We start from the raw sequence: 27,906 nt of genomic DNA, 5'->3' as shown, positions 1-27,906 counted from the left end.
CATCCATAGCCTGTATGGACAATATAACAGAAAGGGAATTTTAGATTTAAATCTGCTATTGCTCTAGAGCCACTAGAGTGCAGCAAAGTTCTTATCTCTTGAAGTTAAGGTGTGGAAACTACCAAATGACAGAGCCTGCGCCCCAAGGCACATATATACATAGATATATGTGAGTGTGAAAATATTTATTTTCAATACCATATAGCCTTGGGCAGATAGGGTGGATAGTATGCACACTGGGACGCAGGGTGACACAAAATATAGGATTAAATTACTACAGAGTCTACAAACACCATTCTACAGATTTTATTATTATTATTTTTTTGTAATAGCATTGATATGAAACATCAGCTGTCATAAAAACATTACAATGAGTTATATATATATATAAAACATGACTAAAGGATATCCCATATTAATACACATAAACATTCACATTTACAATTAAATCATGTCTACCTGAGGAGGAAGAACAATTTCCGGGTGTGGCTAGGGGCGGGAGACACCTGTTGTTTTACAGATGGAGGCTTTTGTTTGCTGGCACAAACATCGATTGAGATACTTTACTCGAAATCTGTGTTAAAGGGCTGGACTTTAAAGCGTGAAACGCAGAATCACGCATCACAAACGCGTTTCCGACTCAAGAGGCGTTCACCTGGTGTCACCGCGTCTGATGTAAGTAATATACGTTTGTTTCGAGAGTTTGATTCGTAGTCCTTTTACTGTACTTTATAGTGTAGGCTACAGCAGTGAAAAAGAAAGGGGTGGTGGGTTTTATGTAGCGGGGTTGTCAAAGTTACCGCGTTTCGAACTAATATCGCGAGAAATGAGAGAGGAGAATGGCGCTTTTTGCGGAAATTGTGTGTCAGAATTATTTATTTATTTATTTTTATAGAATAGTGTCAAGATATTATCAGAAAACTACCATTACTAGTTCCATGTTAGGGTAAATGGATCATAATGTAAATTTAATCTTAAAATGGCTTGTTAGGTAATTGTTTTAGTATGATGACCAATTACTCATAATACTAACCTCTATAACTAGAACTATTTAAAATACAGATGTATTTTTTCAAAACTAGGTAATAAAGACAATAGATCAAAACCATTAATTAGGGAACAATCAGTGTGATATGATACATTAATCTATTTTATAACCTAATTCATCATTGTTTGGTCGTTTGGAACATATTTAACACAAAACCAAATAAAAAACGAGGCTTGTGTATGAGAAATCTATATTCACACTATAAGCCGTCATACACGAAACCTTTGGTTTTTAGTGAGAAGCATCGAGTTTCAGCCGCATTTAAAATGCAAGTGTTATTTCACACCTGGCAGTCTGGTTTACCTTTCCAATTCAATAGAATGAGTTATAGAATCCTGACATGGGTGTAAGCCTTGTGCTAAACTGCAGTGTTTTACCAGCCTAACCAGATAAACCAGTAAGCGACATATATGTCTGGGGTTGCTCTGCACCTTTTGTTGTGTTTGGCATACAGCCATAAAGTGTTAACCGGAGCAGAACCTGCAGCGATAAAATGAGATTTGTATGTGGCTCCGACTTTGAGGCCTTGTTCAGATAGGTTCAACGATTTTTGTTTGATTGCATCTCTATTTAAAAGGTCCAATTGGATTTCAAGTTGTTTTTTGTAATTTGGGAGAAACAGCACATTAGTTTTTTTTATATAGAGTATGCATTATTGTTTGAAAAACAGAACTATAATACTAAACAAATCTCTCTAATACTCAGCATTCAGAGATACATATATATTTAGTGTGGTACATCTCTGCTAATTAAATATATATGGTTCATTCTGTGCCAACTCAACCAGAGGTATGCTGTGTTTTTGTAAAATAAATGCATGAATGAAACGCACAGATGCCACGGGTGTATATTTACTGAGTGACAAATTACAATTATTATTATAACTATACAAAGATTGGAAGGGTTTATTAGTAAAATATGTGAATTTGAACTATCTTTGTTATATTATATGTTTACTGGTGGTGACAGCTCAAAAATATGAAGAAATACTTGTTGTGCCCCCCCCCCCCCTCCCGGTTTACATGCCTGTAACTCAAACTTTCTTAATCTTTAAGGCAATATATGCATCAGTCCCAAAGATGTGGGGTTTCCAATGTGTCTCGATGTCCAAATTGTTTAATTTTACCAATTATTATTGGTTGAAAATCAAATGTGAGCCACTTATCACAGAGCACAAACTTATTATATTAATAAGAAGAATGTATATTATAACTGTATAATAAATTAGATTGTTTCCCTCTATCAAAAGGTTATTTTTCCATAACTATACAAGCCAATTACTCAAGAAGTATTAAAGATATCTCAATAAGATTTTAGATAGTTTCTTCTCTATATCGGGTTCTCAATGTGGCTTCAAGTCCAAATTGTTCAATTGTACCCATTTTCATTGGTTGAAAACCAAATTTGGCTTTGTGCTTAACTAGTCATGATTGCAAATATGAAAAGAAAAAAAAAAGTAAACCAGGGTTTAGGAATGTATAGTATCATGACACATCAGAGTATGAATAACAGGATTAACTGTTAACTTTGAGTCTGCGTATGAACAATGAGAAAAAAAAATAAGATTACACAGGAATGGGGTGGAGAGATTTACACAGGGTTAACTTGTTTTTCGTATTTGAAAGACCTTAAATGTTTCAAAGTTTGAGGTACTGTCTGTGATTCTACCAAACATGCCATTTACCAGTGCTTGATACTTTGGTCTATGCCTACGCTTCACATGTTATAACATGAGGAGATTCTAATGCTTTAACAATCAAGCTGAGGCAAATCTTGGTTAACTGATGTGAATACAGTGTGTGAGGAAAGAAACCACATGCCTCAACTTGACTATTTTTTACAGGCAGGCAGGTCTGTCCTATGCAGTTGTTTTGATAGAGAGAAACAAGATCAACCCTCTACATTGCGAGTAAATCACTCGCATATGCGACTGAATTTTACTCTATGCGACTTAATGATGTTTATCGTTAGCCATTGGCTAATAAATTCTTTAGTGTTCGAGGCTATTATAAGATTAGCACATTTTCACTCGCTGAACAGAGTTTCGCTCTCTCTCAAGCGATCTGTACTTTTCAGTTCATCTCAATGGACGCACAGTGCATCTGTATTTGCCGAACTGTAAACTCTGTGTGAAGGCGCACGACTCGCCGTTGCTTTGCTGATAGCGCTGTTTCTCACACATGCAAAGAGAGAGAGAGCGAGAGTCTTACCACACTGAATCGACACATTACATGTAAACTATATTATTTGTTGTATTTCCCTGTCAAAATAATGGAGTTCATTTAGAACATGCGGAAGATAAGGCGGTTTCTCCGGTAGTGGGCGGAGCTAATGCGCAAATGGCAATTTCATTGGCTGGCGCTGATCTATTACTAGCCCTGTTTTGATTTCAGCAAATCAGTTCGACCGAACAAAGACAACGTGATTAATATTCATTAATATTTTAAAATAAAACAATGTGTTATTTGAACAAGTAGACGTTCTTGCGGCATAAATGTGGAAATATTTGTTTTTATTTAATTATAAAGAATTCCAAGCACCACAAAACTGCTTGTCCCCACAGCCATTTACAGGGGGAAAGTGCTTTATTTTGCAGTCAAAATCAGTTTTCATCCATTTTCAATAACAAAAATGTATTAATAACTATTAAATATTTTATATAAAAGGCATAAGAAAATAAAATGCTCAATAAATATTATAAAAATGTATAGTGAAAACAGTGGTCCCCAGGATTTGTGTCACTGGTGTTACCGTTTGTTACCATTTCTATCACTTTGTTTATTACTCTTGAAATGACCTGTACACTAAATAGTCTAACCTTCATACTTGCATAACAATAGCAGTATTTTTATTTAATGGTCCAGGTTAAAGTCAGTATGTATATTAATGACAATATGGAATAAATATAATGTACTTTAGTGGCGGCAGGTGCTACGTGCTGACGATACATTCACAGTCAGACTTAACGACATGCACAGTTATCAAAGGCGCGAGTATGCGTACAGTTGAGGGAAACTAATAAGCTATATGTGTTCGGTAGTTAAATATGTGACGCGGTGCAGCGCGTTTGTAGAATGCGCATCATTCGAATCAGTTTGCTCAGTAATTAAAGAGGGAGGGCGACGTTTCTGTTATTCAGTTTGTGACATCCTTAACGGGAAACGCAGAATCATCAGAACACTGGCGGAAGGCTCCTCACAGCGCTTGGTCACGTGTCACACCAGAACAGTTTTCGGAACCGAAACTTAGAAATTGCTCACGGTTCCGGTTCTTTTTAAAGAACAGAACCGGTTCTGAATGGTTCTCGATTCCCAACCCTAGCATATAATTCCACAAAGCTAGTTAAAATCAACATATTTTTTCTGAAATAACATGATGCTGCAATCTTAAGTAATTTGGCTCAGATTCTCAGGTTAAAATTGTCGTTTTGATCCCTCTTCTGAAAAAAGTTGATTACTCAGTAAATACACATCAGTGACATTTAATGGGACAGTTCACCCAAAAAAGAAAATTTTGTCATTACTTACCCATCCTCATGTTGTTCCAAACACAAAGTAAGATATTTCGGATGATTTCCGAGAGCTCTCTGACCCTCTTATAGACCGGAATATTACCACGATCAACGCACAGAAGCGTAGCAAGGAGATCATTAAAAAAATCCATGTGACATCAGGGGTTTAACCGTATTTTTACAAAGCTAAGAGAATACTTTTTGTGTGCAAAGAAAACAAAAATAATGACTTTATTCAACAATGTCTCCTCCGCGTCACCCAATAGCGCCATTTTGGAGAATATTGAATACGTAAACAACATATGCTGTCCTGTGTCAGCAGCACTGTGCATGGATATGCTGTTTACATCATTTTTGCTTTAATCCGAATGTAAAAAAAAAACGTAATCCAAAATGGGATTATGGGGTGAGACCGAAGAGATTAATCGTTGAATATAGTTTTTTTTTTTAAAAATTTTATCGCACACAAAAAGTATTCCCATAGCTTCATAAATTACAGGTAAACCACTGATGCCACAAAGACTATTTCAACAATGTCCTTGCAATGTTTATGTGCGTTAATCTTGGTAGGACCCTGGTTTTCTATGGGAGGCTCAGAGAGCAATGTATCTTAATTTATGTTAGGTCTAGACTTAATCTCTGTCCTGGTAACCGCCACAAAATTATCTAACATCTCTCAGTAGACTTTTTTTTTTTTTTTGAGAAACTGGTGTTTCTGGTGTAACAGGCTGCTCTCGTCCAATAGTAAATGAGTCATCTTAGTGTGTTGACGAGAAGGAAATGCAAGCTTCATTATCGCTGCTAAAGGTATGTCTGAATTAACTAGCATTTCAAGTATGATTTGTGGATTTATTGAATAAATTTAGAGCCATACCCTTTTAAATAGAATGCTGTATGATTTGCTTAAAACAAGTCTTACTTTTTGTTGTTACAAATGTGTTGTTGTGCTCAGTTGTGTCATTTTGTATAAGGTTGGGAAAGTATCCTTAACTGCCAGAATGAAAGGTTCAGTTTATTGCAAAGCACAAATACGTGCGCAGTTTGTCTTTGCTCTGTTATATTTCAACAAAACCAAAATGGTATTTGTTTGTACCTTAAATTACAGCTAGAAAATGTCTTATTCATTTGTGGTATATATTGCGAACTTAATATGTATTTGAGGGAGGCGTTTATGTCCAGTATTCAGGATCTTGTGGATGTGTATTGTATGTGAACTGCATAAATGGTTTGACGGATACATTTGTTGACACTGTAATGATTGTGTTTTGAGTTTCAGTAGTCAAGAATTGTTTTTATGGTCTTGGTCTTGTCATGGATTTGGGAGCATTTGGACTCTAGCTAGAATCAGACTAATGTGGAATCAGATTTATTCCGGTGATCGGAAAGGTCCCAAAAACCCCCACTAATTATCATCATCAGCTTATTTTCACTGAAATGACTTCGCTGACATAAAAAGAACTAGTTTCACAAAGGCTACAGCCAACAGTGTGCTAGCAGAGATGTTCTGCATGAGAGGAAGCATCTGTCAGTGTGGCAATCATTTATATTTAGAATTCAAACAGGGGAACTGAAACTAAGACTGCAGATATACAAACCGCAGACGAACTAGCTCATGCTTACTACTTTGAATGTTCAATTTTGCATTCAAACCTAGGAAGTGACATTTAAATCTGTATTCTTGTGAATTTTTAATGAAGCCGCTTTCCAAAGCTGGAAAACAAAAAAATGCTTCACTCACTGATTACACATACAAAAACAAAACAAACAACAACAACAACAAAAGAAAATGGCCAAAGTACACTTTGGTTTTTATGTGAATGTGAGTGTGTGTACAGTGCATGTGATGCATCATTATGTCACCTAAAATGATATGCCCGCACTTGCGTTGTACACTTAGGTCACATGCACATTAGGTCTTGCATTGACTAGTTGAGTAGTAGAGTTTTCGACTTCTTCAACCACTGTTGGAATGGAAAATGACTTCAAAAACTAATAACAAACAAGTAATAATTCTGCCTAAATATTGGGCTGACACCGTCTGGTGTTTGCTAGATAACAGTTGAGCCAGGGGACCAGCGCAATATTATACACAGACCTCTAAAATCACAAGTGTGAAGTGAATAAGTGTAAACTTTATGAGTGAAAAGAGCGCAAATCAAACACAGCATTGCTGTTGCCTCTCCATGAATCTCTCAGAAGTCAGAGCTTTGCAAGAGTGATAACACTTATAATAATAATAATAGTAATAATCCATCATTCACACATTCTATTATTTGTATATATTTAAAAGGCAATGATTTAAACCTTAGGCTATGATATGATACGAATAAATAAGCACAGTGCGCTCACCAAACAAACAGCAGCACTGTGCAGCATTTCAGACTCTCAAAAACCAAACCAGTTCTCTTTCAAGAGCAGGCTGATAATCAACTTAGATACAGATACATTTTCTACTTGTCCTACATGTTTGCATTTTTATCTTTTGCTGGTTTGCGTGGCTCATTTGTTTAGTGAAGTTCAAAAAACATTAATACTTGCTTTTGTCAAATTAGCTTAAATTAGTTAATGTAATTAAAACGTTGGTTATACTACATGACATTTTTCAGTCAAACAAAATTAAATGCAGTGTTGGGGGTTACAAGTAACTCAAGTTACGTAATCGGATTACTTTTTTCACGTATATAGTAAAGTAATTACTTTTTCATTTACAAGAAAATATTTAGAGTTATTTTTTCAAAAAAGTAACACCAGTTACTTTGTTTTCCCATTTATTGACTTACAAGCCTGTCCTCATATTGGGAGAAATCGGAAGTACAGAGGCGCTGTGTGAATGTGATGTAGTTCTAGACTAAATGTGAATGTGCATCAATTCATCCTACTCGCAAAAAAAAAACAGATTTATTATTCTTCAATATGAATTTAAACAATGAAAATCAAACTCAGAATATGACGCAAACCTGCAATAATTAATTGTTAAATGACACAAATGTATCTAATCTAATCTTATTAACTGTCTTTGCTGTTGATCTTTGATGATCCAGTTCAACCATACTATTCAGCAAAAATGACTTTATATAAACTAACCATTGTGCTTCATTGGGGTTTTTTATTGCTGAAGTGTGTTGAACCTTCTTCTCCTGTGTTCTACTCTACAGACGTGAATTTACTATTCCTTCAGCCTGAGGTTTATTCATTACACTTTTTGGTGTGAAAGGGCTTTTACATTTGCTATGAATAGAACTTCTTAGATTAAAAACAATCAAGTCCTGCTTATATTTAAAAAGTAATGCAAAAGTAACATAAAACATTACTTTTCATAAAAGTAACTAAGTAATGTAATTAGTTACCTTTTTAGGAAATAACGCAATATTGTAATCCATTACTGTACTTTTAAAAGTAACTTTCCCCAAGACTGTTTAAAGTGTTTCAAAACCCCATGAAACCAACATCAGAACAAACATAATGATAAGAACTTGCTTACTGGACACTTACTTGTGATTCTTTCTGTTCTCTTTCAGTTGTGTCTCATCAAGACAGATGTACTATAACAAGAGTGTCTTGTTTTTTCTCCTGGTTCCAGGAACTTCTTTACTATTGTATCTCTCGTATTCCTATATGACATTAGGGCAATATAAGAAAGAACCACAAAGGTACCCTCTTCCAAAACGACAAAACACAACAGCACCAAAAAAGGATCCTGTAACCGAAGAACCAGAAATAGACCAGGAAGTCCAGGAAGATCCGGGGTTGTACCATGTGGCCTACCCCCGCAAATATAAATTTATCATTGACCAACCAAAGATATGTGAAGAGCAGAAGCCCTTCGTGGTGATTATTGTCCCGGTGCCTCCTTGGGACCTTGAGGCACGCAGTGGCATCAGGAGGACGTGGGGTGGAGAAAAGCTCATTGGGGACAAAGTGGTTCTGGTGCTGTTCATGATTGGCTTACATAATGGAAATGATCAAGAAACGTTGCAGGAGAAACTCCAGAATGAGAGCCAGCAGTACAAAGACCTCCTCCAGAGCAACTTCCTGGATTCTTACAAGAACCTGACCATTAAAACCATGATGATGATGGAGTGGCTCAGCAGGAGTTGTCAACAGGCATCCTTTGCTGTGAAAGTGGACGCTGACGTGCTCGTTAACACAAACAATCTAATAAATATGCTTGTGAGTCTGAACCCAGTACCAACCAACTATATGACCGGGCTGGTGTGGTACGGAAACATTGTCATTCGAAATCCGTTAAACAAGTTTTATCTCCCCTATGACGTGTACCCCAAAGACACATATCCGCCGTATCCTCTAGGCATGTGCTACATCATTTCTCTGGACCTGCCGCAGAAATTTATTCAGGAATCTAAGCACATTAAGGCCATTTTCATAGAGGATGCATATCTTGGCTTGTGTTTGGAGCGTATGGGTATCGTCCCATCTCATCCGCCACATATAGAACAGTTTGTGGTGAACCCACCGCAGTACAATCGCTGTTACTATTCTGGACTGATAGCTATACTTACGGGCAACACAAATCAGATGGCATCTTACTGGACAGATATTCATTCAACCAGCAATCCATGCTGAGGTGGAAACGTCCAGGCTAATAGGACATACTGCAATATTTTGTGTATGACGAAGACATTTTTTTATATTATTATTTCTTTTTTACTTTAATGGTTCGCTTTATATAAATGTACATTTTGTGTGTTGTGTGAGCAACACACAGTATCCTCAGGAACATAGACCTATGTTTTTACATGTAAAAACATGTATGTATTTTTTGTTATATAAAGTTTGAGACATGTTAGGGGTATGTTTTAAGTTATTTAAGAATGAAATAATTTGCTTGTTGATGTTGAACACTTACTGTTTAAAGGTTATCTTGCATAAAGAAATGTGCATTTTCAGCGGAAAGCTAAGCTTGCACACACTCATTCCCAGTGTTGGGAAGGTTACTTTGGAAATGTTACAGATTGCAAGCAACTCTATTTAAATAGTAATAAGTAGTGTGTTACTTTATCAAAGTAATGTAATGGATTACATTTACTTTTGGATAACTTTTATAAAATTCTATAAAAGGTTTTCAAATATTAATTATTATTAGAAATTAGTCTTGCTATTAAACAGATTTCATACTGAGCAATCCATACTGAGGTGGAAACAACCAAGTTACAGTATATACTGCAATATTTGCTTGATGGTTACACTACATGACATTTTTCAGTCAGAAAATGCCAAGTCCAACACTGCTCATGCCATGCTTGACAAAGAAATATGATTCTACCTGGGGTAGATGCAAAGAGGCCTTTGTGATCCCAATAAGGTGGCATCCATTTAATAATCTGAATTAAAATTATTACTTCTACTCAATGTGTTATTACTGCATACTGTTTTATTATATGCTGCAACAATGAGGTGCAGATTTTCAAAAAACCCTGGGGAAGTCGTGGCCTAGTGTTTAGATAGTTTGACTCCTAACCCAAGGGTTTTGGGTTCGAGTCTCAGTCCTGCAACACCACGGCTGAAGGAAAAAACCCAACTGCTCCCCGGGTGCCGCATCATACATGATGCGCACTGCTCTGGGTGTGTGTTCATGGTGTGTGTATGTGTTCGCGGTGTGTGTGCACTTTAGATGGGTTAAATGCAGAGCACAAATTCTGAGAATGGGTCGCCATAGTCACGTCACATTCACCTACTTAAACATAGTGTAGATAGCATGTTGTTAAAAAAAATACTACTACTATTATTTACTAAGTGTAAATTGAAACAATTGCTGTTTGCCTATCCCTATTTGCACTCGTTGTAAATTAAATAGCATGGAATTGCTATTTGCACTTAGTGTATATGTAGCATCTAGCTTCTATTGCTATTTACACTTAGTGCAAATAGCCGCTGCCTTAAAACAAGTTATGCTACATCCTTGGCAGAGGACATTGGACTCAATAAAAAATAAAAATACATGAATGAACAAGCTTAGGCAAATATATATATAAAAAAATTAAATCACCAATACATTATCAGTTTTAATTTTTTTCAAACTTTGGATAAAGACAATTCTCTACTGTAACAAAATGATTTGATATACCATTTTTCTTTATGCAAAGAATGTGTAAAACCCATAAATAGGTTTTCTCATTTTATATATATATATATATATATATATATATATATATATATATATATATATATATACACATACAAACATATATATATATATATATATATATATATATATATATATATATATATATATATATAATACATCTATAGGCCTACACTATATCTAATTAGCATATTAATGTGTTTTTGGGGCAACATTTAATGAAAAAAATAAGTGTAATAATGGGAGTAATAATTGACAAGACTTTAATACTAATATAGAATATTTCACAGTAATATTGAAATATAATTTATTTCCCTATTCATTTGTTGCGTCTCCCAAAATTCATATGTAAACATGCTTTTAGTTCCGTGTCCTCATATGAGGACGTGTATGCAATCACGTCCTGTTTCGTAACAGAAAGTCATACTTTGATTTTGAAACCCCATAACATTTTCCTGAGATGTTGACTTGTGAGACACAGTTTAAAAATTAGTCAGATTTAAATGATAATTACACAATATTATCATACTTCCAGAAGAGTGTCTCTCTGACTAAATTAATTTCAGACATTTCTGAAGACCAAAGAGAGGGAGTGGTCATGCTGAAAAGCCCTGAATTCACTAAAATAATGTCCTGATATGACGATGCAGGGTGTCGGGGATAGGAGGGGCAGTTTCATATAAACCTACGTGGAAACTCCCTGCACGGCATTTCTAAACCAGAAGTTCATCCGCCTAAAAAAGTACCTCATAAGTATGATATAAACTCTACAATTCACATAGGCTACATCTTTTTTATTTTTACTAAATAATTCTACAAAAAATATGAGCTTGAAGACGTTTAAAACTGCTTCTACTGAGTTAGGCCACTTCATGCCGGGTTATAGCCTAACTATTTAACTGATGAATAAAGTAAATATTAGCTCACAAGCTAACCGGACTTGAATATGACCTATCGCTCCCTCATCCGTGTTTCAAGTAGGCTACTCAAAATCATTTATGTTGTCTATTCTTCCCAACAGTCAACTGCACATTACATTAAAATGTTCAAGGTGATTAAATGTCTATTTTCTTAGTTAGCACTTAGCATTAAGATGAGAATTACCTGAGAACAGCTAACGTTACTGCTAAACAGTGTTGGGGCTAGTTACTCAAAAAAGTAATATATTACATATTACATATTACTCTCAAAAATAGTAATGCCTTACTTTACTTTATTACTCCCTGGAGAAAGTAACTAGTTATATTACTAGTTATATTACTAGTTACATCTTTTTTTCTTAATTACTCTATGATTGCCTGAGATGCATCAGATGGAGGGAGAACATACAAAGGAGGAGTGTTCTTTAGGGTCTTTATCAGTGGCGGCTCCTGCCAATTCTCTCAGGGGGGGCAAATGTTTGCTCTATTAATGAGGATAGGTCACCCATTCAATTGATAAATTAACGGGTAGTTAAAGATGTAAAGGGAACCGAACTACTGTAGTATTAATTAAAAATAAACTGACATTAGGAATCAATCTCTTGCACTCCTTATTTTTCTATATCCGTGTTAACACTATTCAGCAGCATATGAAGACTAACACCAGGATGTGGTTTTTCCAAAAAATACTTTTTACTTTTCGATTTCAGTTTAATAAGAAATAATTGAAGTCACATAAATCACTGTTTACATAACTCACTTATATTACTGCTCGTCAGTACACCTGTTCTCTAATCAGCGGTTAATTCCATCAGGTGCGTGATTTCACATAGAGCAGCTGTTACTACACAGAGCCGTTATTAACTGAGAAGATGCGCAAATCCACGTTCATTTTCAGCGTTTATTGGCACGGTTTTATGAACATATGGTTCACGCACCTGATGGAATAAACCGCTTTAGAGAACCGGCTTTACTGAGATGCGCATTAACGAGCGGCCGATCGTGATCGGAGCACTCCTACAAAATAATTACTGAATCTCCACCCGTCGAAACTAGCTTTCTGTTGCTGGGAACCTTCCTCTGAAAAAGAGCTTGCCGTTGTTGACGCTTCCATTTTTCCCCATCTGTCTGAGCGTGCCGCTCTGCTGCCGGCTGTCGACCAATCAGTGATGGTAAATGATACCTCGTGCCAAACCCAGACCAATCACTGTTCCATTCACGCCCTCCTTCCCTTCCCTTCTGTTCTCTGTGTTGTGTGCCTTGTGTGTGATGAAGGTGCTACTGGCAAAAGTAACGCAAGTAACTAGCTTGGGAAAACTGTAATAATATTACCATTTTCAGACGAGTAATGCCTTACACTACTAGTTACTGAAAAAAGTAATATTATTACAGTAACGCGTTACTTTGTAACGCGTTACACCCAACACTGCTGCTAAATGAGTGACCTAGCTGTATGTGAGCCATTATGTTGACTCGAACACCACACCCAAATGTCGTAGCCAAGTTGGAGATTATATTTCAAACCCAGAGGTACTAATATGTACAGTATTAGCCATACCTGTTTACGGTGCTCACTGAGGCTTACATATGAAGTAGTTCAACCAATGATTAATCTGCGGCTCAAAACTGCACTAGTTGGGGCTACTATGATATTGTTTATTATTGCTTGCATGATGATAAGAGTAATTTGGTTAAAAAAAAAAAAAAAAACTCTGCATATGCTCATTTTCATTAGACTTACAGATAGTTTGGCTACTGCAAACACTGGTAAACTTTTGGGGAAGTCTACTATCTATGCTAGGTAGCAAAACTCGATTCAAAATGCAATATGCAAAACGCAGTATTAAAAACGTCAGTGTATTTCTGTATTTAAATGTACCTTTTCCATTACCCATGCATGCAAAGTTTGGTGCAAAATGAACATGAAGTTATATAATTTACATGTGCCATTTCCAACTGTAATAAATAGGTAAATTGCATAGCCTACACGTTAACGCCTTCTACAGGTCATACATGATAGTGTTCACATTGGACGTATTAAAATGCAGTATCTTTATTATTGTATTATTGTTATATAAACTTGATGTTTAAAATAAATTTAAGAAGAGACCATATTTTCTAACGTTGTCAAAATCCGTATATTACTAACTAAATTAGTAAATATAATAATTATACAAAAATACACACACACACGCACACATATACAGTAGTAGTAATAAAACAAAACAGATAACTCCGTTTTTAACGTTTTTTAAAAGTCATGTTTTTCGATGTGTATTCCAATTATTTTCAGTCAATCTGCAGTTGGGTTATTTTGATTAGGTTAAAAAAATAACAATTAAATGCAGATAACACAACACATCATTAAAAAAAATAAAACAGGGTTCTCTGTTTTTGCAATTAAACTCTTCATATAAAGGCTTCATACATTTTTATTTACACAAATAATAGCGAGGGAAATGTAGGCTAATTTCCGTTTTAATTTTAATGACATTAATAATATGAATTAGTTATATATATATATATATATATATATATATATATATATATATATATATATATATATATATATATATATATATAAATCATTGTTTGGCTGAATTAAAGTTATAATTTAGATTAGAAAACTTAGATTAGCCTACATATATAAATTGTTATGAAATGTAATCGTTAAATTCAAAAGCCAATCAGTTTTCCCTTAGATGTGTATCTATGTCTGTAGAGTGAAGAATCGACACAAAACACAACAATATACCCAGTATTATAGATCAATAATATTTTTTATTAAATAAATTATGTAATCTCTTCAGTGTACACATTTATGCTCTTTAACCCCTCTGTAACCGCCTACATTAAATAAACGCATTACTGTAAACACAAGTTTGTTTCTCTGGTTGCCATACCACACAAATCTGCATAATGAAAGATTCAAATAAAAGTTTAGGTGTTTTCGCTTAAATCGCTTTTTATGCAAAAGCGCTATTATTGTTGTAGAAAGAAAGACATGATGCACAATGAAAATGTCCTTAAAGTCAGAGGATTTATTTACTTTTATTTATGATTAACAGCTCATCTTTATTATTATATATTTTTTTTTTCATTTATCATAGTAGTGATTCATTAGCTAATAAAAAACATTTCTATTAACTATACAACAAAATAAGCTATCCCCAACTAGCTAAACCACCATAATATGAATTACATTACACTGCACAGGGAACCGGTTCTTGTTAGCATATGAAGATGCTGATCAGTTTGATGGAGGCCTGAGTCTGGAGAACATGTAGCATGAGATGTAGGTCAGTTTTTCCTTCTGTCTCTGGTAATCCCATGTCAATGCAGTGTGTAAGACATGTCCCGAATCTGCTGCTCCTTTTCCTCAAAGCATGGAAAAATTCAGCCACTAGAGAGAGACAAAATACAGTTGTTGTCTCAGGAGCCAGGTAAAGCGAGTGTTGTTGTCTTTGAACATATATGGAAGAGCGTCCTACCATCCCTTTCTGATTTTTAACTTCTAAACCTTTAGAGACAGACCTGTTGTGAGCTCTGAGGTTGTTAATTGATTGCATATGCCACATGTTTGAATCTTTTCAAACTAGTTTTTAAATGATCATGTTTTAACAGTAGAATTAGTGGTGAAAAACTAATTTCCCATGATTAGCAAATCCCCCAAAGTAGTTTGCAAGAAATTGCACTGTTACATGAAGCACCACTAATGACTTAATAAACTTTTTTTTTTTCAAGTTTTTGACAGTTTTTCATAGTTTTCACCATCATCATTCATGAATGTATTGTAGTTTGTTCCGGTACTTCCGGAATACATTCTTTTTTGATGTACAATTTGGTGGAATTAAGAATTTTCAACGCAAAATAGGTGTAAAAAAATGATAAATCGCCAAAACGTTAACTGAATGGAAAAAAGAAAGAAGAAAAAACTTAATAAACACATCGTGTCTAGATTCTAGATTGCATTTCACATGACTGGCAGAGACACAAACCTCAAAAAAGTTCAGCACTATTGTGCCAGTCTTGTCCTTGTCCAGCATTTTAAATGTTTCTGCAAAAGAGAAATGTGGACATGTAAATGCAGCATATCACATAGCATTGTCTTTATTTGAATGCGGTTGTTTATCGGACACTCACTGAACATGCTTTCCAGACGCACAATACAGCCCACGAAGTTGTCAAAGTCGATGGTGAGACTGGAGTCGCTGTAGCGCGCGACCATGATCTGGTGTAGAGGGCTGTTCAGAGAGAAGCCTGTACGAACAATAAGAGGGTGATTAAACAATAACAAATTCATCAGTTTTGTGTGAACTGTCCCTTTAAGACACAATATTCTGACCTGCTTTCCCTATGGCTTCTCTCATCTCCATAGAGCTCATTGTGCCGGACTTGTCTTTGTCGGCTTTACAGAAGACGTCCTGACACAACGCAAACACAGGCAGACTTCAAGTTTACAACATAGTTTAACAGCCTTCAAAGAGGGACAGTACAAATAATAAAGATGATACCAGGATCAAAGCAAGCATGAAAACATACCAGGTACACCTCAATTTTAGTCCAGAGAATCTTAAATTCAACCATGCCCAGTTTTCCACTGCCGTCTTTCTGAGACGGCAATAAAGGAAAGAACAGACTAGAGTAGTGCAGAAATAAAACATTCAAATCTTTATAAGATCTGTTTCAAAAAACATCATGTGCAGTTCTTTGACAGGATACGTCCAGTAAGTTCACCATGTTGCGGCAAGTGTCCAAACTAAATCCATCAGTTTTGATGTCTTTGCCTTGAAAAAAAGTTATTATAAATAGTCAATAATTAAAATAAAATATACATATACATGTAAAAAAAATAAAAATAAATATATATATATATATATATATATATATATATATATATATATATATATATATATATATATTTCTTTTCTTTTTTGTTAATTAATATCTATAAAATATTAAATTACTATGTATTTTATAAATTCAAGCAAAAGTTTTTTTTTCATATAATTATTATATTATTATACATTTCATTATTAACTATAAATTTAACAGAGCTATTATTTATATTTATTGTTACTTATTGTTTTATGAATTGATAATATCTATAAAATATGAATGAAACTAATCATTATATTAATATAATCTAATATAAAAAAAAACTAAACAAGTGAATAAGTGTATCCGAGATCTTACGTTTAGTCACTACTTTGTTCAGGACATTTTGCAGCTCAAATGCTGAGATTTCAGCATCCTTGCGTAGAAAAAGAATGATTGGATATGATTAATAAATATTAAAATGATCAAAAAGAGCAAAATTCATTAAAAAATCCTGTAATACTCACTGCCCCAGCAAGCTGTCCAAACAGACTCTTGAACCGGCTATCAATATCACCCTCGTTCACGTTAATCTGTGAAATAATACAATTGAAATAATGCATGTTTATGTCATAATACAGCATTACATTCATGGAGAAATGTACCTCAGGAACGTTGCACTCGACAGGGTCATCAAGCTCTCTAAAAACCAAACATATTTTCAGTCAGGAGGAAAAGACTTTTATTAGAAACAAACAATGTAATTATTGTGTGCCTGGGACTCACTGGAACTCTGCCTGTTTCTCAGAGAAGACGCGAACACAAAAGTCTCCGTCCTTGTTGGGCTCGAAGGTGGACGGGACGATGAGATACTCGCCGGGGGGCAGACAGAAACGAGAGCAAACCTCGCGCAGGTTGATGAAGGACTCTGAACGGGCCGCTGAAGCATGCCGCACGAAGAAGTTACGGTCCAGGTGGACGTTCCTCTGCCCGGCAAACTACAACACAGTATTACAATGAAATTATATTTTTAGTGATCATTTCTGTGTAAATGATCCCTTTAAGAGCTATGAGGAAAAAACACTTGGATTTTGAGGTTGTGGAGCAAAACAAAACAGGTAAATTTGTGCTTCAGTATCTGCAGTCCATACCTCGTCAGGAACCTGTGGACAATAATAAGAGAGATATATTGATTTAGTTTCTGTTTGTGAAATGATCAATTCTTATAACTGCTGATAGTTCTTGGGCAGAACAAGTAGGAAGTGGATCAGATTTTCTTATAAGTCTATGCTAGTCTATTTTCAGACACGGTGTTAGGCTGCTCACGTCGTAGATGGCGAAGCCGATGGTGTGCATGTCCTCTCCGACTTTTCTCATTTTGCGGCGGTTCTTCTGGATCAGACCCACAACGAAGCTGCAGCCCTCTTCATTATCAGTCGGGTCGTCGTCCTGCTCCTCCAGCTTGATCAGAAACTGAGGATTCATCCAGAACGAGTCTGTCGGGAATATAACGAAGGTCAAACAAGTGTTTAGTAAAGTTTGTTTGGTTTAGTTTTTATTTATTTTATTTGTTGTGACATTGTTTTTGTGCAGTATTCTTTTGTTTTGCTTTTTTGTTGTATTCATTTACAATTATTTTTTACAATAGCTTTTTAGCAGTTTTGTTTGTTATATTCTTATTGTTTATCATGTTTGGTATTCCTTTGTTTGTTTTGTTTATAATTATTTGTAAAATTCTGTTTTGCTTTTTTATTGTTTTTACTAGTTTTTGCTGTTTTTGTATAGTATACGCTTGTTTTGCTGTTGTTTTTGTTGCTTTTTATTGCATTTCATATTCTTTTTGCGGTTGCTTTTTAGTGTTTTTTTGCAGTTGGTTTTAGTTTAATTTTGTTTTTGTTGTTTTTTTTCAAATGTGATTTTATTTTTTTTGCAGTAGTTTTTGTCCAAAATGTTTGTTTTGGTTTGCTTTATTGTTGTATTTATTTAGTTATTTTGCTTTGCTTTTTGTTGTTTTTGTTTAGTATTCTTGTTTGTCCTTTGTGGTTGTGTTTGTTTAGTATTGTTTAATTCCTGTTATTGTTTAGTATTATTTAGTTTTTGTTGTTGCTGTTTTTGTTTAGTATTTAGTTTTTGGTGTTGTTGTTTTTGTTTAGTATTAATTTGTTTTATTGCTGTTTTTGTTTAGTATCATTGTTTTTTGCTGCCTTTTTAGCATTATTTATATATTTATTGCTTTTTTTGTTTAGTTTTATTTTGTTTATTGCTCTTATTTTTGTTTAGTATTGTCATGTTCAGTTTAAGTTTTTGTTGTTTTTTTCAATTTGATTTTATTTTGTGTGTTTTTTTTGCAGTTGTTTATTACAGTATTTTTTAATGTTAAGTTCATGAACATGTCTAATTGATGTTCATTGTTAATTAATAGCACATTAACTAATGTTAACAAGTAAAACTAATCTAATGAACCTTATAGTAAAGTGTTAACGTTACTTTTCTAAACAAAGTTAAAGTTGATTTTGGATCCGCATCTCCTCTTCATTGCCTTGCCTGCATTGTGACAAGTATTCTTTGTTTTGTTTTATATTCTTAGTCAAACATTTAATAATAATAATAATAATATAATGTAATATAATAAAATTCAATGTAATTATCAGGTAGTTGATTCAGTTCATTACTTGGGTAATTTCTGCAGCCTCCAGCAGTTGATCCTCTCCTCCAGTTGCCATCAAACTTGGACAGCGCCCACTTATTAACGCTGTCGTCTGACAGAGCATCAGGGGTCAGATTACAGATCTCCACCCGCGAGTAATGACGCAGGAAATCAGAGAACGACATCCTAAGACGCAGAGAAGTATTGTTGATCATAAGAACACCTTAACCGAAATGTCGGAAAAATAAACAGATAAAACATTCACAGATTACCAGAACTCTCCATCTTCTGCTTTGCAGACCAGTCTCTCACGGTCACTGTCACTGATCTGACGCCATTCTGACGACCTATAGACCAATCACATGACATCCTGGCGATTATTTAGCTAAACTGTATTTGGGTTGAATACAAATCTTACTTCACATATATACACTACCACTCAAACGTTTATGGTAGGCAAGACTTTTTGTTTTTAAAAGAAGTAGGGACTGGCAATATGGGCTCAAAAATATATCATGATAATTTCTAATATTCATAGCGTTAACGATGTCAATGATGATATTTTAGGGAATCCTGTTTTTATTTTAGAGAAAAGTGTTATCTTTCCTATTTTTACTCATAATAGGGTGTTGTGAGCAGTGCACACGATCGCTGAAGCTCTGCATATTTACAGTAGAAGTAATGCTCCAGGAAATCACTAATCTGGACAGAACCCGGAGAAATCATGACCGAGGAAACCTGAAGACAATAAACATGCGATTGCACAAAATATTTGGTCTGTGTTCTTCAAGCAATCTTGGGTACCGTATTTTCCGAACTATAAGTCACACTTTTTTCATAGTTTGGCTGGTCCTGCAACTTACAGTCAGGTGCGACTTATTTATCAAAATTAATTTGACATGAACGGAGAGAAATGAACCAAGAGAAAACATTACCGTCTCCAGCCGCGAGAGGGCGCTGTATGCTGCTCAGTGCTCCTGTAGCCTACACTGAAGACATAGAGCGCCCTCTTGTGGCTGTAGATGGTAATGTTTTCTCTTGGTTCTTTGTTCTAAATAAATGCGACTTATAGTCCAGTGTGACTTATGTAAGTTTTTTTCCTCATCATGACGTAGTTTTGGACTGATGCGACTCAGGTGCGACTTATAGTCCGAAAAATACTGTATTTTTATAAGGATAAAATGCAATGCTAATCGACATAGCCTTTATCACTGCATATAATGCTATAAAATAGTATGATTCTGTGATACCAAGCCACATCTGATCTCAAAAATAAGTTATTTTAAACACTCGACTGTTATTAAGAAAAACCACGTCAATCAATAATATCTTTGTTGGTTTTTAAACGACTCATACATATGAAAACTGTATTGCACATGTGCTATATATATACAGTATTATAAGTTTATCAAGTGATATAAGATTTCGTAGGCTGCACATGGGCACCACTCGAAAGCCTAAAACCACAGACCCCCCTACATCCCAATTTAACCCCTCTCTCTATAATATAATCATGCTATATATTAAAATGTTGTGTATATATTCTCAAAGGATTCAATTAGTTAGGCGTTAATGGGTTAAGCATGTTAAAGGATGTCGATTTTGTTGTGGAACGAGGAAGCTAGGTGTACACTGTGTGATGTGGAGGATGGGCGGCACTCAAACTCTCCTTCATTCACCTGAGGGCTTAAACAGAGTTCCTATAGCAACATGACTCAATCGAGCCACGGGTGGGTGTGTTACCCTCTGCAAAACCACAGAGGGATTTCAGAAACAGAGCTTTGCATGCTTATTAGTTTACAGACATGTAACATGTTTTGAAGCCAACACCCATGGGTCACCCACCCATCACTCCAGGGTCCGGTCCACTCCACCTGCCCCCAGGGGTTCCTAATGCGGATCAGTTTGGTTAAGTTGCCCCTGTCCTCCACCTGTAACAGTCATTCATAAATCATTTTTAACACGCAAACCAATTAATATGGTTAGTTCACCCAAAAACGCCAATTTCTGTCATTATTTACTCACCCTCGTGTTGTTATAAACCTGTGTGGGTTTCTTTCTCCTGTTGAACACAGAAGTGGAGCAGTTGCTGGTTGGTAGCCATTGACTTCCATAGTGTTTGCTCCATACCATGGGAATCAATGGCTGCCGTCAACTGTTTGGATCTCTTCTTTTGTGTTCAACAGAAGAAAGAAACCCATACAGGTCTATAACAACACAAGAGTGAATAAATGAGAGTTAAATGAGTTTAGTTTTTGGGTGAACTATCCCATAGATTTCAATTCTAGTCAATGTAGTCACCCCTAACCTCTTCAGCTCCTGTAATCGAGTAGGCATGTCCTTTCACTAGTTTCTGACTAGTAATGGCCTCCGAATCAGCCGAGTCTGTGATCTAAGCCAAACCGAAACGAAACCAACATCATTAACAAATACATAACACAACCGGTTTTGCACGACTATCAATTCCAGTTCACTGACGGTTACACAACATATCCATTTACACGCTCCTAGTAATTACGAGGTTGCACGACTGAAGCACACGCAAGTAAATATGAAGTTTCTCACATCTATCGAGCAGCCCAGCAGCGAGCCCCAACTCAAAGCCTTCTGGATGATTTTGAAGAGGTTTGGACCTGCTTTCGATAGTTCATGGACCTCAGCGATGCCTCCAGTGAAATCCTCAAAGCCCTCGGTGGTGGAGCCACCAGACAGAGCTTCATAGCAGCCGTTCAGCCTGAGGACAAGAAGTAGCTTCTCGTTATTATGTCTGAGGAAGTCTAGTCGTCATGCTGAGTGAGTTTGCATACTTTGCATAGGCCTTCTCCAGCAGGGCGCTCCAGAACTCAGAGCCCTCGGCGGAGTGGACAAACAGCAGCTCTTTGTTCCTGGTGGGCAGACGGTCATCGATGACAACATCCACCCATTCACCACACTGCCAGAACTGAAGAGACGAGAGACGTATGCAAACGTTAATGGAACGTCTGACAAACGTCTCTTTGGAAACATGTCGTATAGATATAATAGCACTTTCCGAATGCATGGTAACATATGTCATTTTCATGAGCGTGATAGCGAGATCAATCCTTAAACAACAATAAAAATAAATGTGACTTTTACATGAGAAAACAGCTTTGCATAAATTACAACAATGGTAATATAGGACAAGAGGTTATTAACCTGGAAATGAAATATTCCGGCGTAGTCACCGTCAAAACTCTGTCCAGACGGGACCACACGGGCGAACACGTCCTGGTTGAGGGTAAGAGAAGCAATGGCAGCTAGAAGCCAGCAGTCACCTGGAAAACCATAAAGATGATATCATACTGCGCTCACTAAATCTGTGACTCAGTATTGCAGGTGGAAAGTAACTGCATTTGTATTTAATATTTTATTCGACTTTACTGTACATTCACGCAAACACTCAAAACAATAGCAGCACGATATTGCTGGTAAAACGTAAAATCCTATCTACATAACCTTTACGTTTTTCAAGTTGGCATGTTTCAAGACACCACCTCTTCTATTATTCCTACTCCCACAAATTTTGCAAACTCACTTTCATCACAGACACGTCCTGAATAGCCAGTAAAGTCAGTGGCATTGTCTGATCAGGACTCGTATCAGACATTTTCAGCTACTGTGGAAAACTCCAGTCACCTGACTCTTGGGACATGTTTCCATTTGACAAAACAGAGGCGTATGATCCAAGACAGGACACCAGTGTTTGTGTCGTATGGAGTAAAACAGGTTTAACAGGCTGTGTGTGGGACGAACAGTTGATATGTACACAAAAAGGTTTTGTTCCTCCCATGTGGTACAACAGGAATTCCCTTTCCTATGATTACTCACCCTTTGCTTTTGAAAAAAAAAAAAATCTATAGGTTTGGACCATAGACTATATAGAAAAAAACATAGTGTCCATGTTTTTAGTGTGACATCACAGATGAGTTAAAAAATGTCACCTCCCTCACAGTTGTCATGAAGGGTAAAATTAGCTATATAGATCAATATAATTTTTTGCACCAGGATGTAAACATGTTTTTTTCTGCTGTAAAGTAACATGGGGAGTCTATGGGATTGACTCTCTTTTGCAGCCAGCCTCCAGCAGCCAGTCGATGAATTACAGGTGTAGGCTTCACGAGAGAGAGAGCGGGAGGTTGTCGCTTGGTTTGGCCCAATGTTTTGGGGGAACTGTTTCTTTAAGAAAATATGCAATTCATGAAATTCCCAGATATTAAAAATCGGCAGTTGAATAATTTAAGAAATAAGGATAAGAAAGTATGAGTTTACTCAAACAGGGGTTTGTACAATTCTTATGATTTTTCGATCCCGTCCATCCGCCATCCAAAGAAACTTCCCAAACTAGAAAACCTGCTTTTGTGGTTCAATGGCTGACTTCAGTTGGTTATACTGTATGAGGAAGTTCTGTCTGATCTTTTTGGATCATCACTTCTAAAGTTTAATTGTACTCTGGCTCCACAATGGGTGAATACTATAGCAGAGTTGACTCACCCAAAGCACCCTGGCAGATGTCAGTTCTGGTCGCTCCTCCACTAATGAACGTTGGACTGGATGTCAGTTGCTGGGTGATAAAAACAGGCATCTCAAAAACATGAATCACTGCTTTACCCTAACAAGAGATGAGTTCATTCCTGAATTGAAAATGATTAAACAAATTGCTGGGTTGGGTTGCAAATTTATCTTAAGAACCATTTAACTCAGAAGGAACTTAAGATTTTATGGTTATTTTGTTGGTTTGTTGTTTTAGTAGCCTAATAACTTACATTTATCATTAAAGAAAAATATTTGCTTGATAATTTTTTTTTTTATTACAGCTACCTGAGTAACAGGATTGAATGGTTGAGCAGTTAACTTTGAAATATTTGTAAAACTTTTTTTTTCTTCTCACCATGGGAAGAGTCCAAATTATGTTTCTTCTTGGGGGTTAATATTTTAAGTTTTATATAACCTGGGGGAAATCATGCAATAACAGGGTTGCAAAATTAGTTTAAATAACACAATACTATGTAGGAGCTTGAGATTTTGTAGTTATTTGATTTATTTTACTTTATTATACATTTTACAAATATATATTTGATCATTTTTATCGCAATAAACTGAGTAACAGGGTTGAATTGTTGCACTAAATACAATATGTTTAAAATTACTCAAATTTTTACTTTATTATACATTTAAAAATATATATATTTGCTTGATCATTTTTATTACATTAACTTGAGTAACAGAGTTAAATAGATGCACAGTCATCACTGAAATGTATCTACAAGTTGACAATGAATGTTTCTTCTTGGGTGTTACTATTCTGAGGAATGTTACATTTTCTATTATGGGGGAATTTTGTGTGGTAACAGGATTGAAAATGTGACACAGCTAAATATCTGCTTTTTCAGTGGTATTAGTTAAATTATTAATTAATTTTTAATTGTTTAAAATAGAAGAGGCTGTGACTCAAACTGACACCATTCTTGCAAACAACAATAACCATCCATCAGTACAGCAGTGAGGATCGTATTCCCTTTAATTTGCTCTAAAAAGTTCTTCTGGTAAGCAGTAATGCATTATGTGTATCACAAAGCATAAGCATGTAACATTTAATGTGCTAATGCTCTTAGAGGAGTATGCTTCCATAGCTTCCTGGTCTGTCTGGCTCTGAAGTGGTTTGTCAAGCTCAGTCTAACATGCAAGGGCTTTAATATGCAAATTTTTATTTTTGTTCTTTCCTGGTTGCTGGGATGGTGAAAACACATGCATTAAAACACTGATGTGTATATGTTATATGTTTGTCTGTATTACAATGATATGATTGACCACAGGTGCAGCTTCATGATCAGTCATCACAGAAAAAATTTAATAAATAATGATGGCAAACACAAGCAGATACAGGAAGCTTCAGACTAATTGTCAGTTATAATAACCAAGCACAAAACAACAAGACATGCCTAGAGCAAACAAGTAAGAAAAGAAGTAAAAGTTGAGATTTGTACGAGAATAATGTGTTTTGCCATTGTAATGATGCAATCATGCAAAACGGGTAAATATCAGTATTAGATATAACAAAGAAATATGAAATCAAAACATCGGATAGCCTACTATAGGTTTAACCAGTGTAATATCATATATTTTGTATGTTATGCAAATTCAGGAAAATTAGAGTAAGTCTTTCAGTTTAGACCTTTTTTTTTATTTATAAATTAAGTATAATACATTATAACTTTTAAATATGCATGTAATATTCATGCAGGTATTTATGTAATGTTTCATATGTGCCTATATATATATATATATATATATATATATATATATATATATATATATATATATATATTCAGCACCTTTAAATATAATTTATTAAATGATAATGTTAGACCCACCTTTGGTCTCAGCCACTCAACCCCGCGCACTTTAGAGGAGTTTGGTCCCAGTTCCTTGAACCCGAGCGCAGATACATTGGCTTCAAACGTGTCGTCCTGAAACAGATGTCCGCTCTCCAGACAGTCGCGCTTCAGCGCTTCATAGTCCTGGTTGAGGAATTTGACCGCCTGGGCGTTAGTACCGACGCCCGCTGCTCGCGCGCGGTTCTGCTGGAGCTTCGCTGCGATTCCTGACATCTCTGCGCCTCTGTCACAACAAACAGTGAAAGCCCTGACCTCAGATGACAACGCGTTAAATAGAGTGGGCGGGGCCAGGGGCGTTAGCCTACTAGCCGAAATAAGTCATAAATAAGTCTATAATATTTTACGAAATAAATTCGTTTATTATCTATTTAGCTATAACCTAAACATAACCTACTTACTTATTTTCTTTGATGAACGCAATATACAAAGGAGGAAAAAACATGTAAAACACAAAACATTGTTTCAATCGGGGATCCAGTTAAACTTGAATCGGCACACACAAACAAACAAACATTTTGCAACTATTATTTTAAAATACCATATAAGATAAGAAATGGGATCATTGCAAGTTAAATACTCCCTTTTTAAATAAACAAAAAAGGTGCTAAATAAACATGAAGTGTTAAAACAGTGAAATGTTGTATTTTTTCTGGCAATTAATGTTGTAAATAGCGAGACTTCTGAAGACTAATTCATATGACACCACTAAAATTTTCAAAAATTAACTTAAAAATGCTACTACAGGCTAATATTAATAGTATGCGTGCACACACACACACACACAGTTGCACACACACACACACACACATATAATTCTACTGAGATTAGCAAATGTTATGTATATTTTTTATAAATTGTCCTGTTACCATTTTACTGAGATGCTGCTCCAAACAAAAGTGTGAGTGGACTGTTTGGATGATTCAGTTGGGAATCAATTCAGATACATTTGCTAATCCTGTGGTTCTAAATCCTCTCCATGAAGTACCCCCGCCCTGCAGATTTTGCATGTCTGCCTCATCTATTACACCTGATTCAACTCATCAGCTCATTAGTGGAGCCTGCAAGACCTAAAGTGGATGTGACTGATATAAAATGTGCAGTGCTGGAGATGTTCCCTAGTGAACGAGATGCTTCGGCGACATCACCGTATGGGAACACCCCTTGGTGTGATGAATGTCTGAAGCCCTGTACCATCCCACCAATTTTATTGGCAAAATAGCACTTGACACTGCCTGATGCATGTGTATGCATAGTATACCTGATTGCCGCATGCTATTTTGTTCAGATTACATGATCTTAGGAAACACTTTCAAGGTACGGAATGGCCCGGACTGCAGCATCTCGTTCCCTATTCAGGGAACCGTGGTTACATACGTAACTAAAATGTTCCCTTTCAAAGGTCACTTCGATGCTGCAGTGACATCACCGTATGGGAATGCTATACCATCACGCCTGATGTACCTGAGATAGCTGGGATCCGAGGAAAGCATCTACTAGCGGAGAGAACCCGGGAGCCAGGAGCCGTCCTCACAACAAGACTGTAAAACTTGACCAAAAAAGTGCTCCGTGAGGACCATCCTGCAGCAGCACATATAACGTCCATCGAAAATCCACTGAGGAAGGCTTGCGATAAAGCCACTACCCTCTTGGAATGAGCTCAAATTCCTAAGGGCGAAGCGAGTCCGCTCACATCATAGGGTAAGGATATAGCCTCCACCAGCCAATAGGACATGCATTGCTTTGATAGCATGGCCTTTATTTTATGCTGAACAGATGAACAGCTGGTCAGACTCATGTCATGGGGCTGTGTGATCAACATAGACCCTCAGTGCTCTCACAGGACAAAAGATTAGATCTCCTAACCCCACCTCTCTTGGGGAGACTTGAAAAACGGTCTTGAAGAAACTCCAGTACTGAAGCGACAGGGCAGTTAGCTGGATCCATAAGTCTACACCAGGTAGTAAACAGGTTCCATTTGAAGGCATGTAAACATCTCATAGAAACCGCCTTAGAATGAATTATATTCTCGGTAGCCTCTACTGAAAGACCAGGACATATTAACTCATTCCGCTCAAAGGCCGCACCTACAGCTTCCATAGATCTAGCTTTGGGTGCCAGATCATTCCCCATGCATGCGACAAGTCCTGCCTGAGGGGAATCCCCATGGAGAACCCACTAGAGAGCCCACTAACAGACTGAACAGTTTCGCAAACCACTGCTGAGTGGACCACCACAGAGCTACCTAGTTGTTCCACTCTGTCCAACAGTATTCAGGATAACACTGCTGGAATTAGCAGAATCTGAGGAAAAAGAATGCAAAGTGATCCAGTCCCAGGGGCAATGGAGGGGATAGGGAGAAACATAGCAGGCAATGTGCAGTCGTCGTTCTTGACGGAATAAGTCTACTTCCACCTCTCAAACACTCGCCATATACAGCTCACCG

The 27,906-nt window shown here is 36.2% G+C and overlaps 2 protein-coding genes across 3 annotated transcripts; one reads left to right on the top strand and one right to left on the bottom strand.

Moving 5' to 3' along the window:
* The first annotated feature begins 498 nt into the window (after positions 1-498).
* On the top strand, positions 499-9,924 carry LOC113039952 (beta-1,3-galactosyltransferase 2-like). 2 transcript variants are annotated; one of them, XM_026198132.1, is made up of 3 exons: positions 501-675; positions 5,261-5,366; positions 8,078-9,924. In XM_026198132.1, the coding sequence occupies exon 3, from the start codon at positions 8,097-8,099 to the stop codon at positions 9,141-9,143; it is 1,047 nt and encodes a 348-aa protein (XP_026053917.1). In that variant the 5' UTR covers positions 501-675; positions 5,261-5,366; positions 8,078-8,096; the 3' UTR covers positions 9,144-9,924. The 2 variants fall into 2 exon arrangements, with proteins under 2 accessions (XP_026053915.1, XP_026053917.1); XM_026198130.1 differs by lacking the exon at positions 5,261-5,366 and having other exon boundaries at positions 499-675.
* A 4,679-nt stretch (positions 9,925-14,603) lies between these two features.
* On the bottom strand, positions 14,604-25,717 carry LOC113039951 (calpain-2 catalytic subunit-like). The gene is made up of 21 exons (XM_026198129.1): positions 25,440-25,717; positions 23,560-23,629; positions 22,225-22,343; positions 21,855-21,988; positions 21,613-21,781; positions 21,356-21,439; positions 20,893-20,978; positions 19,320-19,394; positions 19,073-19,233; positions 17,727-17,896; positions 17,552-17,563; positions 17,187-17,398; positions 17,066-17,102; positions 16,928-16,993; positions 16,779-16,836; positions 16,305-16,369; positions 16,125-16,193; positions 15,928-16,006; positions 15,726-15,842; positions 15,581-15,639; positions 14,604-14,985 (listed from the first exon to the last, which is right to left on the bottom strand). Exons 1-21 carry the CDS (start codon positions 25,674-25,676, stop codon positions 14,962-14,964), a joined length of 2,103 nt encoding a protein of 700 aa, XP_026053914.1. The 5' UTR covers positions 25,677-25,717; the 3' UTR covers positions 14,604-14,961.
* Between the last annotated feature and the right edge of the window lie 2,189 nt (positions 25,718-27,906).

This window comes from Carassius auratus, chromosome 22 (assembly GCF_003368295.1).
Source record: "Carassius auratus strain Wakin chromosome 22, ASM336829v1, whole genome shotgun sequence".
Lineage (NCBI taxonomy): Eukaryota > Metazoa > Chordata > Actinopteri > Cypriniformes > Cyprinidae > Carassius > Carassius auratus.
Note: the sequence above shows the minus strand (reverse complement) of the source record. Positions and strands in the feature narration are given on the sequence as shown.